Consider the following 20386-nt stretch of genomic DNA (forward strand, 5'->3'; position numbering starts at 1 on the left):
TAAGATGATTATTTTGAATTATTTGGTAATTTATATATCTCCATTTCTTTAGGGTAATTTTAAAGATTTATTTTATTCCTTTGGGCCATATTTCCATGTTTCTTCATCACTTTGTTATTTGTTTGTTGTGATTTATGCATTTGGAGAAACAGCCACCTCTCCCAGTCTTTATGGACTAGATGCATAAATATTTATAATGGTTATATCTTCCTGGTGAATTGCCCCTTTTATCATTATATAATGTCCTTTGCCACTTGTGACAGTTTTTGACTTAAAGTCTATTTTGCCTGACATAAATGTGATCATCCCTCTTTTTTAGTTATTATTTGCATAGAATATCTTTTTCCATTCTTTCACTTTCAGCCCATCTGTAACTTTATATTTAAAGTGAGTCTTCCCTACACAGCATAAAGTTGGATCTTGTTTTTTATCCATTCAGCCACTCTGTGTTTATTAATTGAGGAAGTTTAATTCATCTACATTTATAGTAATTACTGACAAGGAAAGACTCTCACTTTTGCCATTTTGTTCGTTATTTTCTATTTGTCTTATACTTACTTTGTTATTCCATTTTGTTCGTTATTTTCTATTTGTCTTATGCTTACTTTGTTATTCTATCCCTCTCTTGATGCCTTCCTTTGTCTTTCATTTATTTTCTTGTAGTGGCATGTTTTAATTCCCTTCTCATTTTTTTGTGTGCATCTTCTATAGGTATTTTCCTTGTAGTTACCATGGGATTACATAAAACGTGTTATTACAATCTATTTTAAACTGCTATCAACTCAACTTCAATCACATGCACTCTGCTCTCCTCCCACTTTATGTTGTCAATGACACAAATCATACTTTTTATATTTTGTATCCATTAACATAGTTTTTTGAGCTATAGTTATCTTTTATGCTTTTATCTCTTAAATTCTATACCAGAATTAAAAATGATTTATACCACCAGTACAGTATTACAAGATCCTGTTTGTCTGCATATGTATTATTACCAGAGAGCTTTATATTTTTGTGTGCTTTTGTGTTGCTGGATAACATCCTTTCACATTAACGTGAAGGATTCCCTTTAGAAGTCCTTGTAAGGCAGATTTAGTGGTGATGAACTCCCTCAGCCTTGGTTTATCTGGTAAGTTCTTTATTACTCTTTCATTTTTGAAGGTCAGTTTTGCCAGATATGGTATTCTTGGTTGACAGCTTTTTCCTTTCAGCGTTTTGAATATATCTTCCTGTGCCCTTCTGGCTTACCATATTTCTGCTGAGAGATCTGTTCATAATCTTATGGGAACTCTCTTGTTGACAAGTCTTGTTTCTCTTGCTGCATTCAACGTTCTCTCTATGTCTTTGAGTTTTGAGAATTTAATTATAATATGTCTTGATGTGGGCCTCTTTGAGTTCATCCTGGTTAGAGTTCTTTGGACTTGAATTTGGACACCCATTTTCTTCCTTAGGTTTGGGAAGTTTTCAGTCAATATTTCTTAAAATAAGCTCTCTACCCCTTTTTCTCTCACTTTTCCTGCGACACTCATAATGTGCATATTGTTCAGTTTGTTGGTGCCACTTAAGTCCTTTAGGCCTCCTTTATTTTTCTTTATTCTTTTTTCTTTTTGTTCCTCTGACTGTCATATCAAATGACCTTATTCAAGTTCACTGATTCTTTTTTCTGCTTGATCAAGTCTATTGTTGAAACCCTCTAGTGAAATTTTAAGTTCTGTTATTGTATTCTTCAGCTCCAGAATTTCTGTAAGGTCTTTTTTAATAGTTTCTCTTTGTTGATATTCTCATTTTGTTCAGGCACCACTTTCCTGATTTTGTTTTGTTGTTTATTTGTGTTCTCTTGTAGCACTTTGAGCTTAAGATGATTATTTTGAATTGTTTGGTAATTTATATATCTCCACTTCTTTAGAGTAATTTTTAAGATTTATTTTATTTCTTTGATTGGGCCATATTTCCCTGTTTCTTCATCACTTTGTTATATTTTCGCTGTGATTTATGCGTTTGGAGAAACAGCCACCTCTCCCAGTCTTTGTGGACTGGATTTGTACAGAGGAAGGCCTTCACAATAAACATGGCTAGAGATTCTGGAGGCCTCTCAAATATTTTCCGAAGTTGTATCTTCTCTGGGCTTGGGTTTGTAATTTCCTAATTAGAGTAGTTTGCTGGTTTCTTTTTCGGAAGTTTGTAATCTCTTGCTCTCTCTGGTGTCTGTCTGTGGTACTGCGGGTTTTCTGGTGTTGCAACAAGCTTCTAAGTTCTTTTTTGTACTTAGGGTACAGCTCTGTCCGTGCTCCAAGTCAGATGAGATAGAAGCCAGATCTTTGAGCAGCCTCTCTTCAAAAGCCAGAATCCCCGTTCCATTTTTCTCTTTCCTTTCCAAAGTTGAAGCCATGAGCTGGGCTCTGCCTCCTGATTGTGCCAAGTTGTGCTGGCTGCCATCTGCAGTGTGCTACACGTTCTCTGGTGCTGGAACAATCTACTGAGCTCTTCGGTTCTCAGCAGCCCCTGGGGAATCCAAAGTTTGTTGGTTCCCCATTAGCACCCTGTCAGACAAGACAGAAACCAGTCCCTCAGGCACTACAACCAAAAGCTAGAACATTGGACCCCTTCCACTCTTCTCTTTCCTTCCCAGGGGAGAAGCTCCAAATTGGACTTTTTCTCCTGATTACACCAAGTTTGCTGGCTTGGAAACGGAGTGGCTGCAGATTAAATAACATGGCTTTTCTAATCCACTTCAATGGCCTGTTCTTTGTTTTGAACTTGATTTCTTAACTGGTTTCTGGAGTTCTCGTAAAGGCTTTTTGGACTGTATATTATTGCTAAATTGGAGGAACGGAGTCTGGGGCTTCCTATTCCACCATTTTGCTCTGTGTTCAGACTTTCAGTTTTTATCCAATATAGTTCTTCCTGTTCAAACTTTTTATATTCATCACATTTTAAAAATAAAATGTGAAGAAAAATATTCAAATTCAAATTAAAAATATTGGATAAAAAAGTTTTTTCATTGCCAAGAAAGGCAAGTGCATGAAGAGTATTGGTTTATAATGTTTTAGTACTATAATTTACACTACAATTCAGTAAGTATTAGCCTATTTTCACATGTATTATACAAAATTCCCACCATTTCGACATTTTCCAAATTCTTACAGCCTTAGCAAAAGTATAATAAGGCATTTTGTAATGGTATAAGAAATAAATTAACAATACAGATTATCATAAAGCAGACATTTAAATATCCCCTACCAATGTAGATAAGAATAGCTGTGAAATAAATGGATTTATTGAGGTTTTTTTTTTTTTCTTTTGGGCTTTAGGCATTAGGATTTTTGTCTTCTTACGGAATAGGAATGGAATACAATCAAGCTAAGGTAAGGTCATTCGATTTTTTCTGGAACAAAACTCATTTCTTAAATAAGGACATCGAATAGAGAGTCTGCTGTTTAGCTGAAAGGCTCACCCTAGTGTGGTGGTTAAAAGCACCAGCTCAATAGTCAGAGAAGTCTGGGGTTCTAATGTCATTGGTTTCTTCATGTTCCGCCTTATCAGGCTTCAGTCCCCCTTTCACAGACTCCAGGGCTTAGTAAGCCCCCAGCAGCCATCTCTACAGAGGAAGACAGTAAAATCTGGAATTTATTTAGGAGGAGTTCAAGGCTCATTGTTGGACTAGGAATAAAAAAGCACTGATGGGTTTGAGTTTCAAATTTAGATGACCAATAACTTGTTTTTAACTTTAGGCACTGATATATTATACCTTCGGAAGTGCTGGAGGAAGCATGATGTCCCAGATGATTTTGGTTTGTAATTAAACATTCATTGGCCCTAATAGGTGTTTATAAATACAGCATTGTCAGAATATTAAGAATACATATGCCTGTGTTTTAGGGGTACAGATATTTGTCAGGAATCAATGTTCTACAGAATTGTGAAGTTGCCCTAAATCATTACAAGAAAGTGGCAGATTATAGTGAGTAATCCACATAATTTATTTTAAGATAAACAGACTTGCCAAGTAATTAAAAAAACAAATCAATACTAGTTAACATATTTATGAAGGTATTTAAAGACTATACTTTCACCTCATTTATAATACAATTCTTTTAATACAATATAGAGTTTCTGATTTCTTAATACTTTTTAAAAAGTTTTAAATGACTGTCCTCATCTTTTATTTTTGTTACTACATCTCCAAACAGTTCTGTTTTACTTGATCTTGTGATGTTCTTTCCTTAAAGTGAGAATTTTTGTATAACATTGATAAACATTAAGCAGTTTCCCTAATTCTAACATTTAGAATATGAGACGACTTGTTAAAAATTCCTGCAGAAATGAAGGTATATACATTGGCAATCTCTATCATAGCACTTGAGAACAATTCAAACAACTATTATTCTATTACCCTAGCCTTTGTCCACAAAAAAAAGGGTATGATATTAATATATACTTCTAGAATTTTCTACGTTGTTTATGACATTTCCTCATACAACATCACTGAATAAACTACATAATAGAGTTTTAAATAAAAGTCTTACAATAAGTGAATAAGGTAAAGTCCATTTGGTTAAATTCTATAATCAGAATAACATCTAAATTTACATCTTTGGCATTGTCAGGATCTGAGAAAAGAAAGAAGAAAAAACTACTTTTTAATTTAAGATGTTATATATAACAAAATGTTTTATATGCTTAATGAAACTAGAATTACTATATATATGGAGAGAACTACATATATAGTTCAAGCTGCATACTTTATTAGGTTTCCTCAAGCATATTTATATTTATTTTCAGACTATCCACAAGACGTAATAAAAAAGCAGTTGTTACTCTTATACCGTAGTTTTGATATACCTGGAAAAAGTCAGTGGAAAAAGGGGTCATTTGCCTCCTTCTAAAATGTGTCTTCTTTCATGAGCCTTTTTGGCCAATATCTTCAATAAGGTCTGATATATGTTGTATGTTTGTATGGGTTTCAAAGAATAAGGAGTGTCTTGTACTTTTCTCAGAACCAAATAAATGAAATTAGCACATTTCTATTTCTTAAGGATATTTCTTTCTGTTAAGAGACCAGATCTTGGCACAATTTGAAAAGAGTAGGCTTAATAGCATTTTCTCTAAGCTGACTGTTACCTTTTGCAACCCATGTATGCTGGCTATTCTCCAACTTGTTTCTACTCACAGTTGCTGACAAATTGGAAAAAAGTGAAGGTATTCCAGTGGAAAAAGTGAGACTAACTGAAAGACCTGAAAATCTGAGTTCTAACAGTGAGATTTTGGATTGGGACATATACCAATACTACAAATTTTTGGCTGAAAGAGGAGATGTTCAGATACAGGTAATGTACATAGACTGGCTTGAAATTTTAGGACATGCAAATTACAAAAGGCTTGGTTCTTTCTGAGTCCTAGAAGGGTTAACAGTGCCCCATCCTGAGTGGGAAAGGGAAGAGAACCCCCTCCTCTTTGTTCTACTGTCACTTGTTCCCTGTCACTTGCCATTACTTATAGCCCATGGGAGAGCCAGTTGCCATGGTAATGGCATTTTTTTTGCATTTATTCCTAAAATAATTTTTTTTTGAAAACTTAGATTTTAATTATAGGAAAAATTACTACCCAATGTTGGCTTTAATATGAATGAACTCTTACCAGGATGTAGACGTATCCTGTCTTTGGAAATGGGACTGGAAATGGGACACCATTTGTGTGACCTTTGAGAGCCAAGAGTTAAGGCTGCTAGGTGTATTTGCCCAGGTGTTGCTGAACAGCAGCAGGCCAGCTTTCCCCGAGGAAGCCATAGGCCCAGCGTCAACCATTTACCCAGTAAGACATGTAGTCAGGAATGTTTCCTTGCTTCTTTTTTAAGACATGCCAACTGCAGAAAACTAGATCAACACACTGTAGTAAAATCATCACGTAATTTTTTTTCTTTTCTTTATTTAAATTGATACTACTGCTAAAATAATTTTCAAAACTCATTGTTTCTAGGTATCTCTTGGACAATTACATCTAATTGGGAGGAAAGGTCTCGATCAGGATTACTTTGTAAGTCAATCTCACGATTCAGTCATGTGGGGTGAGGAGGACGGGGGTGAGGGAGGCTGACGGAGCCGTGAAAGGGGAGAGGATGGGTGGGAGAGCTGCTGGGGAAATCCCACTGCTGCTCCTCTGGTCAGATCTGCTTCCCAGCTTTTGAGGGAGATCTAAGTTCATTGGCTGCCTCTAAGTACAAAGCACCAGAGGCCTCTGAGGGAACAACTGAGGCGAGTGAGTTTCCATGGTCCCACTGAACCCACCCTCTTCCCACCCAGACTCACTGTTGGACTGAGGTGAGGTGAGAAGGACACGCCCATCCCCTAGAGGCCAGCTGTGGGAAGTCCACCTGGGAGTTCCCTGCCGCGGAGCCTGAGGACCAGCCTCGGCCCGTTTGGCTAGATCGGAGGACAGACTGCTTCAGTATAGCTAGGTGTATCGCTAATTGCCTTTATAAATTTGCAAAGCTCATTTCAACCATTTTGCTTAACCTTACTTCATCCCCATGAGGTTAGAAGATTAATTAACAATTCAAATTTATGGTGGAGAAAAAGGCAAATAAACTTGACCTGCACAAGATCCTCCTCAGAAGGATGCCAAAACCCCTGGGTAAGATCTTGTCTCAATCCTGATTGCGGCTTCAAGGCCCTAGATCCCCACAGATCTGGGGAAGTAACTAGGATTCTTTTTAAAAGATGATTTTGCAGCCCTTGTCATTTTGTAGGAGCCATGTGCTCACTGTCTCAAAGGAACACATACTCTATTTCAACATAGTCCCAATGGCTAAACAGTTACGTAAAAGAGTGATCTGTTATTACTTCCCATTTCATTTTATATTGTTATTTTATGAACTTGTTTTTGGCACTATAATTTGTGTTTTACATGAGGTACTATACACATTAGGTAAATGTCGAAATTAATTTTATAAAATGTGATAAAATGGGTAGCAATTGAAATAAGCATATGCATCCCAAGACAGCTCAGTGGAAGGTCTTCAGATTTTTTTTAATCTTCATAATAACTAAGGTTGTAGCTTCTTAGATGAGAAGTTCTGTATTCAGAATATTAGCCCAACATCAGATTTCAGCCTGCCATGAGTGTCTCCTGTTAACTATGAGACCCATAACTGAGATAACTGAGAAGAATTTCCTCTTTCCATAAAGATACATTTCGATCGAGTGTGAAGGCACCCAGACCACACCTATACGGAATCTTCACTAATCTTTGTGGAGTATATAAAGTCCCACAGTCAACTCCAGCCACCATGAGTGGCAGTGGGATCTGTGACTGCCTCCTGGCGAGAATGAGGTGCAAGCAAGGCTGGCAGGAGAAGAGTCTGGGCTGTGATGGCACCAGCCAGGCAGCTGGGCATCACCCAGGGGCCCGGCCAGGCTCTCCTGGGAGCTCGTTCACATTTATTACCTCTGCTTTACAGATGAGAACCTGCAGCTGGAGAGATGAAATGCATTGTTTCAAATCTCACAGCCAGGTAGTGAGACTGTTAAGAAGCAGAATGTGAACTCAGGATTTCTGCATCCGAATCCTGTTCTCTCTTCATTAAGCCATACTTACTTTTGACCTGGGCAAAAAACAAAAAAACAAATTAAAAAAAACCCTAGCCATGAAAATCTAGTTTCCTCACCCATAAAGCAAGAAGAAGGAATGACATAACCTCTCAGGTTGCTTCTAATTTTCTGATGGTGGGTTGGGCCCCATTCTTCCCGTCCAGACATCTCAAAAAGGCTGGTTTAATTCCAGAGCTGTCTATCCCAGTAGTTTGACAAGCACAAGCTGATCCTTCCTGCCTTCCTCATCCTGATAAACTTGAACTTGCATGATAGAGAGAAGAAGGGGGGTCTCCAATCAAAGTATCAAAGTATCTCCATTCAAAGTATTGGCTTAAGTATCAGTTAGCTTAGGCTGCCATCATAAACCACTCCCAAACCTAGTGGCTTAAAACAACAATCACTTATTTCATTCATGATTTTGGCAGGTCAGTAGTGATGACTGGGCTCAGCTAAGTGACTCTGGGTCAAGCTCAGCTAATCTTGGCAGGGCTTGCTCACACATCTGTAGTTAACTAGACTTTTGGCCAGGGCTGGCCCATTTACGATGGCCTCGTCCGTGACAGCCAGGATGGCTGAGTCTTTCCACATGCTCTCCTCTTCCAGCCAGTTGGCCCAAGCTTTTCATGTGGCGGTCAAAGGTTTTATGAATACAATTGCAGAAGTCTCTTGAGGCTTAGGGTCAGAACTCACAAATCACTTCTGCCATATTCTTTTGGTCAAAAGAAGTCTTCAGGGCAGCCAGTATTGAAGGAATAGGAAAATGAATTCCTCCTCTAAACAGGCAGGACTGCAAAGTATTGTGGTCATTTTTGCAACTTGACCACAGCTTAGCTGCACCAAAATCAACTTGGAATGACATGGGGGATGAGGAGGAGATAGATAAGATAAAAGGATAAACCCAATTTCTGAAAGGCTGTCACTGCAGCTCTTCCCATGGCTAGCTTCTCATCCTTCAAGCCTTACTTCCTCAGAGAGGATTTTCTTCATCAACTCTGCTACTCCATCACCCATGTCATCATGCCATGTCTATTTTTCTCTAGCCCCTTGCACTCCCTGAACTATACCCATCTTAACTTGTTTACTGTCTCCCCACAATGGAATGTAAATTCCTATCTATCTTGCTCACTACTGTGTACCCTGTACTCAGATTCGTACCTGCTACATATTAGGTACTTAGTAAGTATTTAATATTGAATACTTATTTAAGTATTGAATAAATGAATAAATGAATGAATGACAACATCCTAAGAATTAGACGTTTCTCCTTAGCCTGAGAACCACCACTTGAGCCAGTATGCTAATGTTTCAGTCCACCAAAGAAAATTATTAATGTAAGGCTCTTTATAAATATAAATGATGCCCAGTACTGCCCAGCAAATTAAATATGAAAATACCTGGAAATGACTAGCTTGTCTTCCCCCTACCTTATTGTTTGATTGAATTAATTTCTCTTAGGAGTTGTTACTGCAGGCAACATTTTCATCTCCCCCTCCCCCAACACCAAGTTCTTAATTACTGAAGAGTATTGTATACGCAATTCTTGATTACATTATCTTGAATTTGTACACATACATTTTAGTGTCATTTGCATTTCTAACTATATACAGGCTCAGAATGAATTGGATTAGGAAAGCTGTGTGTTTGGTGCATATTATTAAAGAGGATAAGGCATAATTAAATTAAATCTAGCAGAGGAATATACCAAATATGTAAGGGCAACTGCTTTGGCCACCCTGCCACCCATTAAAAAGAAAAGAGTTAATATTATCCCTTTTAAGGGTGAGTCTGGGACAAAAGAAGGATTCATAAATGTTTTTAGAACAGTGCATTTTCTTGGTATTTCATTCTACAGGAAGTGTTACAAACGGATTAAACTAGGGACTTTCTTAGAAGCAATGAGAAAATCATGTTTACTTTTTTAAAAAAAAAAAGATGTGTATTCAAATAATAAAACTTCACTTAGCATAATGCCTGAGACATACTGTATTTCATCCTATCTAAGATACCATCGATTATAAGATACATTATGTTCTACTGAGAAAGAAAAAATACTGCCAATATAAATTATATGATGCCATTGGTAGTAAGAAATGCCCTTATTAAAATGGGAGATGAGGGGAGGTACATATCTTAGAATCAGTAAAATATGGTGGTAGGTGCTCAGTAAATATTTTCAGGATGAGTGGATGAATGGATGGTGTCTTAGTCTATTTGAGCTGTTGTAACAAAAATACCATAGACTGGGTGGCTTACAAACAATGTAAATCTATTTCTCACAGTTTGGGAAGCTGGAAGTCTGAGATCAGGGCACCAGCATGGTTGGGTGAGGGTCCTCTTACAATTTGCAGGCTTCTCATTGTGTCCTCACGTAGCAGAAGGTGCAAGCTAGCTCTCTTTAAGGGCACTAATCCCATTCATGAGAGCTCTGCCAGTCACCTCTCAAAGACTCCACTTCCTATCACCTTGAACATTAGGTTTTCGACATACGAACTAGGGGGAAACACAAATATGCAGACCATAGCAGATGGATAGATGAATGGATGGATGGGTGGATACTTGATCTTAACTCTTTGAGAGCAAGAACTCAGGTTGACCCATGCATATCCATCATAAATAGCTTGCATGGTACTGTCATACAGTATTTAATAAGTGTTTATACAATTGAAGCAACAGCATTAAAGGCAGGTTAATGTAAAGAGAAAGAAAAGAAAATCGAAATGCCAAATAAGCCAGGAGAGTGGAAGAGGGGATTAGAACCTCAATTCCTTTGGTCTTTATGGGATCATTATTGAAGGATGGGGAAAACTCCAGGATTCTTATTTGCTTCTAGGGAATAGAGTATTCTCTTTGAATAGTTGAAATCTATTTTCCCAGAGTGTAACTTTCTTCTAGAACTCTCTATTGCCAAATATTTGAGCCCAAATTCTGAAACTGTACTTTGAAAGTGGTTTGATAGAATCATAGTGCTAGAGTTAGAAGGGACCATAAAGATTAAAATCCAGTCCCCTTGTTTTAGAGATTGACAGATTTATCCCTTCATTGAATGAATTTATTCATTCACCCCAGAAATATTTTCTGAGTGTCTGATATACAGTAGGCACTGTACTAAATACAGAAGATTCATCTCCAGGGAGACAGAAAATTAAGCAGACAATTAAATCCAAGGATGCATGCCATGATAGGGAAGGACAGGGTGCCCCAAGAGCACAGAGGAGGAGAACACAAATGAGGAAACCAAGGCCTGGAGTTATGTGCCTTGCATGAATTATAGTTATCTCAGGGTATATTTGGGTCTTGGCTCAGTAGAGGCATTCATGAGAAATATTGTTATTTTTTATATCGATGTGCTCTGATAAATGTGACTGGTAAATCATACATCTGATCATACATTTGATGTATTTATCAATATATGTTTGTTTTCAGAGAAGATGCTTGAAATAATTTCTATTTTCTTAAATTTGCTGAGGCTTCTTTTGTGCCTGAGTATGTGGTCTATCCTAGAGAATATTCCATGAGCACTTGTAAACTGACTACGCTTCAATGACAATACATATGTAAATAAAAAAATATATATGTATAATTGGTAGCTCGTACATTGCTTGCAACTTCCTCCTACCCAGTCAACACCTACGTTATTCCAGACATTTTAGACAGCATTTATTTCAAGGCTCCCTCATGCTCGTCAATCTCCAATGGCTTCTATTCTTACCAAATAGAATCAAAGTCCTTAGCCTGGTATTCAAGACTGTTTCTAATATGACTCCATCACATTTTTGCAAATCTTGGCTTTTGGATGTTCTCCTTCAGCCATACTGAAGTAATCACTATTTCCTGGACACAACTTGGACTTCCCCATCTCCACTCTTTGTTCTTGTTTTCCTTCAGCCTGTGATGTCCTCTGTACCATGCATTCTCTGCATCTTTCTTGAGACCTTTATCATTTAAGTCCTCCTTCTTTAAACTGTGAAGGCAGAGTGCCAAGTACATGGCAGTTGGACTCAGGCTGCTGGCGTGATGCCAGTACCAGCTGCATGACTCTGAGGTTCACTCAGTAGGCTCAGATAGTAACAGCACCTTCCTTCCAGTGCTGCTGTGAAGATTAGGTAAGAAAAAGCTTGCAAAACACTCATCACAGAACTCGGTACAATTTCTGTTATTCTAAACTCCTCTAATTCTTTTTAGTGTTCCTCTTATCCCACCTATCTCTTATTGTCTTGTTGCTATTTACATATACCCCTTTATCTCAGCAGTGTTGTTAGGGAACAAACGTAGAGACAGTTTTTTTTCATCTCTGAATCACCTATAATACCTAACATTCTTCATATATATAGCAGGTTTCAATCAAGTTCTTGAAAGGATAAACAAAGAACAGAAGAGTTGCATGGCTAAGTGGATGTGTGATGTGACAGGTCCAGCACAGGTGGCTTGTGAATTTACTTTATGTCCACAAGGTGGACCGACTTTAGTGACAAGAGTGCTGGTCTCAAATAGGTTGGCAGTATTTCTAGAGCAAATTTATAAATAAAAGAACTGCCTACATTTCTTCCTTAAACATTCTCTCCTCTTTGGTTAGATGCAGAGCCTTGCACATCAATGTAGTCGAGGCTTTCTAAAGAGCAGAGAGTAGTGTCCTGATGAGACACTTTGGAGAGTGTCTGCATTTCTCATTCCTGGGGCTGATTTCTTTTTACTACTCCACGTGGTCTCTGAGGAGCACTTGTGGAAAGTCAGGATGAGGTCTAAGGAATGAGGCAGCAAGACAGGTCAGCTCTCATGTGTTCTAGACTGAGCATTTCATGTGATGTTACGACACAGAACCAGAGGCTTTGGTGGCCCCCTTCAATTTGATTTAGAAAGAACTGGTCTGAAGTTCACCTCTGCAGAAAGATCTGGTCTCAGCAGGCAGCCAGAAGTGTCTGGTCCTCCTCCCTCTGCCTTGTAGACATCAGGGCACTGTACAGCCAGTGCTGCTAGTTACAGTCTTCTCAAATGTGTCAACATGCAAGTGTACTTCTTCTAAACAGGAGACTACTGAGTTCTACAGCTGGGATTTCTCTCTCCTCCACAAAGTCAGATGCCCATCACGCCTTTCCAAATGTGAGAAGCAAGCCCCGCATTCTCAAATTATACATCTGAGATATATCTATATATCTCCCAGTCTTCAGATTTATGGTTGAATTAGCATTCAGAGTAGTGCCTTGAACAAAGTGGGTATTTCACGCATATGTTTTGACTACATGTTGAATGAAATAAAATTTGGTTCAAAAAGCCATTATGTGGGATATATTCATGACTATCAATAATACTGTTCCTTTTCTCTCCAGAAAGCATTATACTACTTCTTAAAGGCAGCGAAAGCTGGAAGTGCAAATGCCATGGCGTTTATAGGAAAGGTACTTGCTTCATCTTGACCAATATTTTTCATTTCTTAAAACCTAACAGTACTAACCAATTGAACCCAGTGTAGGGAGACAGGGCTGCATGCCCCTTTGTGGAAGCAGCTGAGTAGGGCATTCAGGTACAAACTGGGGGCAGTATTCTTGTGGTGGCAGTTTGGAAAGAAGCCTCAGACAATAGTGGTCTTTATCTGAGGCACCAAAAGCAGTCTTGAAAGTGCACATGGCTGAATGCAGCTCAGAGCCCCGCCTGTGCGCCCCTGGCGTGTAACAGGAGGTCTGGGCTAGTTGTGCATCGAAGACTGGGACAGTCTTCGACCCAGCGAGGTGCCTCCCACCTCCAGCCCTGGGACGAGAATCAGCTCCAGGCTGCCCAAATTCCATCCCCGGGCCATCCCTGTTGGGAGGAGCCTGTGTGGAGGGTCCCTCTGAAAAGGCATCTTCTTCTCTCCTTCAAAGACCACTCACGCCCTCGCATGCTGCCCTTGGATCCCTGCAGCCAGTCTGCTTCGTGACCATGGGGACAAGAGCTCTGCTTCCAGAAGTGCTACCTACAGGACACTTAGATGCAAGGAAACATGAAAAATCACAAATAGGATCTTTTTCCCCCTGTGCAAGGTCACTCCAGAATGTATGTAACAGAGTGTTTCCTCAGCTTCTCCTTTTATTAAAATTGAGGCGAAGTTCAAATAACATAAAATTAACCATTTTAAAGTGTACACTTCAGTGGCATTTACTACATTCACAATGTTGTGCAGCCGTCACCTCTACGTAGTTCTGAAGCATTTCATCACCCTCAGAGTCCTTAGCTTGTACATCCTGTTTTTGTTTGTGTTTTGTAGATGTACTTGGAGGGGAATGCTGCGGCACCACAAAACAACGCGACTGCCTTCAAATACTTCTCCATGGCAGCGAGTAAGGTATGTACTCAGCCCATTTCTGTAAACACGTGTAAACACTTGCCTTTTATAACACACAGACTGGTGCGGAAGAGGTGGCTTCAGAGCCCTAGGCCTGGCTAACGAACTCCCGGGAGGTGAAGAAGACTGTCTTTGACAATAAAATATGGGGTTAGGGTAGGCGGAGGCACATCCTGCCTTCTTGGTAAGTGGAAAATGGCAGTGATTTGCGCTGTCCTAGCTGGAGGCCAGACAGAAGCTCAGCTCTCCCCTCCACAGTGCAGGAGATGAAGCCATCTAGCTCAGGAAACAGGAAACAAGAAAGATGAGGACAAAAGAAGGGGAAACTCAGTCAGTAACTGCAGTGGGTTCAGTACAGATGTCTCCCGTTTGACTTTACCCAGAGGCCAGAAATCCCCCTGGCTCAGGCAGAAGGTTGTCAGGCAGCCAGGACAGAATGGCTGTAAGCATGGCGCTGGAGACAGAATCCCTGGTATGAAAGGCAGTCTTGCAACTTACTAGCTGTGTGACCACGGGCAAGTTACTTAACCTCTCTGTGCCTCAATTTACCTATCTATAAAATGAGAATATAAGAAAGTTTGCCTCATATTGTTGTTGTCAGGATTTAATGGGTTAATATTTACGTGCCTCATATTATGAAGTCCTGAAAGTGGTGCCTGCCCGTGGCAAATGCTGTGTGTCAGCTGTGATCTTTTGCAGTCTGGGGCCAGTTAGGTGCAATGAACTTCAAAGCATGTCCAAGGCAGACTGGGTTGGATCTGTGAGGAAACATAAAAATGGTATAGTACAGCTCCTGCCACTGAAGTTTTTGCCTTTTCCTAAGCTCAGTGAGGCTGGTATCTGTCAGATAAAATTTAGGGGACTACCCTGAACCCCTTTTGTGCATAAAGAACATCTTCATGGCAACACCCATCAGCCCCCTGCTGGTGAATGGCCCTGACAGACTTTCGACCCTGGCACAGTAGGAGCTTGTTGCTGTCTTACACTGTCACACGGCAACCCTGGCAGTAGAGATGTGTTCAAATGGGGAATATTTTCAACTGTTCTCAGTTTTTAGAAGCCCACATGCTGCTTTAGGAGCCTATTTATAAATGACTAGCACCTCGGAGCTGCTGCTATTGTGGTGTAAATTACTGAGAAGGCTGGTATTCAGCTCCTCTCCCTTGTAATTTGTATGAAATTGTTGCTCAGTAAGACAGTCATCCGGAGAACTGTGAGACGAGGGTGGCAAGGAGAGCAGACTGAAGAAGAGGCGGGGCAATGCTACAGAGGAAGAGCTCCTGTAATCTGGCAAGTGGTGCTGGTTTGTCAGCGCACAGGAATCACGCCGGGGAGCTGAGTGTGTAAATTAACCCAGCTCCCAAGCTGTGCAGGGCTGCGTAACCAGTAGTGACCTGAGCTACTCTTCTTTACGGAGGAAATCTAAAATTGAACTTAAGCTAATTATGCTGAAGGGCATCAGGTGGACAAGGCCTGTATTCCTTTATCATCTCCTGAAAATTTATTAGATTTCTCACATGGGGTCACTTGACTACCAAAGTGCAGATTTTCTGTCTCCCATTCTTGCACATTCATTCTCTTTTCTTACTACATTTTTCTTTTTAAGCTGTTGCTCTTTAATTTGTTTTTAGGTCATGTCAGTACCAGGATGCAAGGCCACAGACTTCATGACTTGTTGTGTCTTACTTAGAAACATGAACAGCTATCCTATGTGATGCTGGGCCCAAGTCAGATCACATTTTTCTGATTTCCTCTCACACCTCTGAGCACATCAGGCCCATCCCCATCGACACACTTTTGCCCTTCCCCTGCTTCCCAGAATCCCTCATTCTGAAGCCCACCCACCCCCCCAAGCAGAATCCAGTCCTCTCTCCCCCAACAAAGCCACTCCTACCCCCTCGACGTGCATAATCTTTTCCCTCTTCTGAACTTGCCCAGCATTCACTCTGCGTAGCTCTAGAACCTCACTGCTTCTACCCTGTGCCTTCTCTCCTACGTCTGAAGGCTGTGTCTGTTCACCTAGAGGGGCATCTGTCTCAATGCCCAGTAGGGGGTCATTACATGTTTGACACGTAATGACTATCTGCTCCCCGAGTTCTTGTCAGTTAACCTAGGCAAGAGCGTTGAGCCCTAAAGCGGAAGTTATATATGGGGGGATAGCTACACACGTGTTTTGTTTGGCCCAGAAAGTGTTTTAAAAATTAGGAAATTTCATATCAAAATCTGGACATCCAGCTTTTCTTGGAAAGCAAGAAGAGCTGACCAATAGAGGTGGCTATTCCATGTAATGAGAACTGGCTGCAGAGGGTGGAGCAGGTGCTGCCTTTAGACGGGGCAGGTGCTCTCTGGTGGCCTCAGTCTCCACCACTCCCCCATCACCTGGCTTAATGTACTTCTGACATCACCTGCATAGCTCTGGAGGTATCTGAGTTGGCCACTCCTGACCTGAATGTACCCTTAACAGATAGTCTGGGCCTTAAACAGTTGGTAAGTCATCCAATGAGCCCCTGGTTTCCCAAAGACTCTGCTAGAGAAAGAAAGAAATTTGTTCCCAGTATTCTACCCTTTCTCTTCCTCCTCTCCCTTCATCCTTACTTCCTCTCATTTCCCTTCCCTCCCATTTTTCTCAACATCTAAGTGAGGATAGTTAGAAGAAGACAGACTCACCAGACTTTACCACACCCATCACAACAAGCCCTAACCCCCCAGAGCAGACTATCCCAAAACTCCTGGGACCACAGGTGGATGTAGTCAGAGGAGAAGAGGGTAGGAGACAGCAGACGTGTACCAGCTGTCTTGAATACAGGTGGACCATCCTTCAGAATCCTTACAATAACTGGCCCTTTGATATGCATAGGCTCAAACTTCAGAGTCTTGAAATAATTTTTGAACTATGCCTTCTCTAGTTATGTGCTATTCCTGTATCACAGAGGAGTACTCTGGCTGCATCCACAAATAATTACAGTGAAATCATTAGATTATTAAAAGTAATTACAAATAAATATGTTTAGGTGGTAAAAGAAATTTGGAGAGTTTCTATCAGAACTTAAGTTCCTGAGGAAGTACTTATAAACATGTAATATTACAAACCTACAGGTCCGCTGAATGAAAACCAAGTGGCCAAACAAACATGGCTCCTTACTCAGCCCCTAGAGGGTAAAATGCATGATGGGAGATTAAAGGAAAAGTGAGTTTCCTGGTTGGGGAAATCATTTGCAACGTTCAGTCTTCATCCAGGATTGATATGCTAGGTATCAGTATATTTGAACACTTGCTAAATGCTAAGTGTGCTCTACACTCCCTTTCCTAGGCTATTCAGAACACTGATCAGAAGAAATGGCAATTAATTTAGCATCAAGTGGAAAAGAAAACATTGGTGATGTTATAAGCAGTAAAATTTGAATGAAGAAACATATGCCAATGGCGCTTTGCCATCCATAATGGCTAGACTGACATCCACAGAGTCTCTAACATGTTTTTTGGACATTCATGTCAACCTCCTTTGACCAAAGCAGATAACAAATGTCTAGATAGAGTTCTCCCTTCTGGAAAACTCTTACACTAACCCTTTAAGACCAAGCTCAAATGTCACCACCTCTGACAACTCGGTCTGCTCCATCCCTAGCCTCACCCACGCAGGTGTGTGTCCCTGTCCTGGGGGCCCGCAACACTCCCAGTCTGTCTCTGCTATAGGACTCACCACAGTTGACATGATTACTTTAAGAGGTCCTACTTCCTGGGTCAGAACCCACTAGCCTGTAAGGCAGGCTTCATCATTTATTCATCTTCTGACTTTCACCTCCTACCTCTGCCCAGTGCCTATTATGGAGTCACACAAAGCAAGCACTAAACAAACGCTGAATGAGAGAATGGAGGAAAGATTTGACTTTCATTTCCCTCTTTTCTTTTCCAGTCAGAGGAGGGCCATGAAGGTGTTTAAGGAGACACTAGAGAGGGTCAGGATGACTTACCAACTGCCTGATTAATCTGCCTTAATTTGTCTCCTACTGGGTGCATTTCAAATATTTTGAATGATTTTGCAATAATTCTCCTTATTGTACATCCTTCTGGGGCTTCACTTGGGTTTTAAACCTGTTCTAGGGCAATGCGATTGGTCTTCATGGGCTCGGCCTTCTTTACTTTCATGGGAAAGGAGTTCCTGTGGTAAGTTAAATTATTTTATTGTCTTTTCAGCATGTGTCTAGCAATTTACTAGGCTGAAATTCATTAATTTAAAGGAATTGGTCTTTATTACCTGGTTTGCCAAACTATCATATCTGATAATAGGGAATAAAATAGAACAAGCTTGTGACAAGAATAACAACCCTAATTATATCTTAGAATCGTAGAATCATCTAACCCATGAGGATTTTTTGATAGAGAAATTTGTTCAGCCTCTGCCTTTTGAGTGACCTTCCCCCAACATCTAACAAAACCTACTGTCAGTGTAGGAAAAGGCATAATTTACAATGAAAATGGGATAATTATTTCCTAATAGAATCTAGTATAATAATGAAATAAAATGTATAATACTTCTGATACTATTTTAATTAGCCTGAATCACATAGGGCACTGTCTATGCTCTTAAAAAAAAAAGTGGAAGGCAACTGTTACCATGGAGTTATGCATGTACCTTTGAGTAACAAAGTGTAATTGTCTTGCAGAATTATGCAGAAGCACTTAAATACTTTCAGAAAGCTGCAGAGAAAGGATGGCCCAACGCACAGTTTCAGTTAGGCTTCATGTACTACTGTAAGTGCTACACATAAGGCTGCTTTAGTTCGAATGACAAATGTATTATTAAGTCTGCTCCTTTTTTGACACAAATCAAAGGGTTAGTGTGAATGGTTTAGACAGAACATTTAGGCAACAATTTGAGGAGGAATTTGAAGAAGACAGAAGGAAAAGGACACCAGTTGGAAGAGGAGGCAAGGAGGTGCTATCAGAAGGCTCACCTTTGAAAAGTTGAAGTTTAAGGTGCCTTGTGACGTCCAGCGTACCATACTCAGAAGCACGTATGAAACTCACAGGAAAGGTCAAACTTGGAGAGAAAGATGTGGATGCATCAACACACAGGTGTTAGATAAGAGTAGCTGAGGTTGCAAAGGGAAAGGAGAGAGTGTGCGAGATGAAGGAGCAGTGAGCCATAGTGAGAAATCTGGTGATCTTTGGAGCCATGATGAAAAGATGGGCAGAGAAAGAGTGGTCACAAGAAGACTGAAAAGGCATGGTCAGAGGAATGAGGTGGGGAGATGATCTTAAGGAAGATAAGGGATAGAACTTTCAAGAAAGAGTAAATGAATGAGCACCCCTCTAAAATGCAACGAGAAGCTTGGTTCTCACTTTTCAAAAAATAAAAAATGCAAAAAGTAAGAAAGGGCCAAGTATCCAAGGGACTTATCAATAAGAAGGATGTTTGTGAGGTCATCAAACTGGTTGGGATGGAAGCCAGATGCAATGAGTCGAGGTATAAACGGAAGGAGAGGAAGTGGTTGAGTAAAAATATTCTTGACAGTAGTGTACCTTTAAATGGAAGAGAGAGATGGCATAGTAGCATAGGGTGGGGGTGGGGGTGACCAAGAACTAAGAGGGGCTTGTTTTAGATGGTAAGAGACCTGAGTATAATTTTTGGCAGGAAAAAAAAGAGAGAGAGAGAGCCAGCCAATGGAGGTGGCTAATGTGTCACAGGAGAGATGCAATAATTGATGAAGAGGTTCTGGGAAAATTTAGGTGGCATTTCTGATCTTATCTGACCAGGTAGGTGGGGGCCTCTTTAGCCTTGATAAAGAGGAGGGATTTCTTACCCTAGAAGACTGGAGAGATGGGGGAATAGATGGTACAACTGTAAATCTGGGGAGAGAGGCAAGTGAGGAAAGATAATGTGAGGTTCCCTCAATGAGCTCAGAGGTACAAGGTTATCTTCTGAGAGCGAAGTTAGAGTGATTGGGGTAGGAAGTCTCAGAAAGCCATGAAGGTTTGTAGTAGTCTCTGTGGGGACTGAGAGAGAGAGAGAGTGGGCAAGACACGTACCAGGAGACCTGAACATACTTCAGTACCCCTGCTAGGTCCTTCCTGTCCGAGGGGGAGCAAGGACAGCAGCAGACTGAATCATCAAGAAGCCAGATCTGGCATTTTCCACAGTAGCCCAGGTGGAGGGCCAGTTCTGTAACATCTTGGGAGGTTGTCTAAGATGTCCTGCTTCTTGTAGTTTATTCCAGGTCCCAGGCCCAGGATCTATCCTCTCCTCAAGCTTCTAGAATAAGAGTAATAGTTATGACTAATGTTTAAGTCTTTATATGTGCTTACATGTATTTAGTCCTCTCAACACAGCTAGGGGGTGTCCCACAGTTCACAGGTGAGCAAACTGAGCCACATCAAGGTCAAACATCTTGCACAAGCTCACACAGCTAGCAGAGCTGGGACTCAAACCAAGTGATCTGCTTCCAGAGTCTTTGCTCTTAGCTGCATGGCCAAGAAATGT

At 40.4% G+C, this 20386-nt stretch overlaps 1 protein-coding gene across 4 annotated transcripts in view; it reads left to right on the forward strand.

Moving 5' to 3' along the window:
• Window positions 1-20386, forward strand: part of SEL1L2 (SEL1L2 adaptor subunit of SYVN1 ubiquitin ligase) — a 98694-nt gene that overhangs the window by 63038 nt on the left and 15270 nt on the right. For all 4 annotated transcript variants that reach the window (XM_031674399.2, XM_072943801.1, XM_072943803.1 and 1 more), the window contains 9 exons: window positions 3312-3365; window positions 3732-3791; window positions 3880-3961; window positions 5173-5327; window positions 5977-6033; window positions 12914-12982; window positions 13828-13905; window positions 18007-18069; window positions 18570-18657. In XM_031674399.2, coding sequence (XP_031530259.2) covers window positions 3312-3365; window positions 3732-3791; window positions 3880-3961; window positions 5173-5327; window positions 5977-6033; window positions 12914-12982; window positions 13828-13905; window positions 18007-18069; window positions 18570-18657 — 706 coding nt within the window. The remainder of the gene's footprint in view (window positions 1-3311; window positions 3366-3731; window positions 3792-3879; window positions 3962-5172; window positions 5328-5976; window positions 6034-12913; window positions 12983-13827; window positions 13906-18006; window positions 18070-18569; window positions 18658-20386) is intronic.

Source organism: Vicugna pacos, chromosome 19, assembly GCF_048564905.1.
Source record: "Vicugna pacos chromosome 19, VicPac4, whole genome shotgun sequence".
Classification (NCBI taxonomy): Eukaryota; Metazoa; Chordata; class Mammalia; order Artiodactyla; family Camelidae; genus Vicugna; species Vicugna pacos.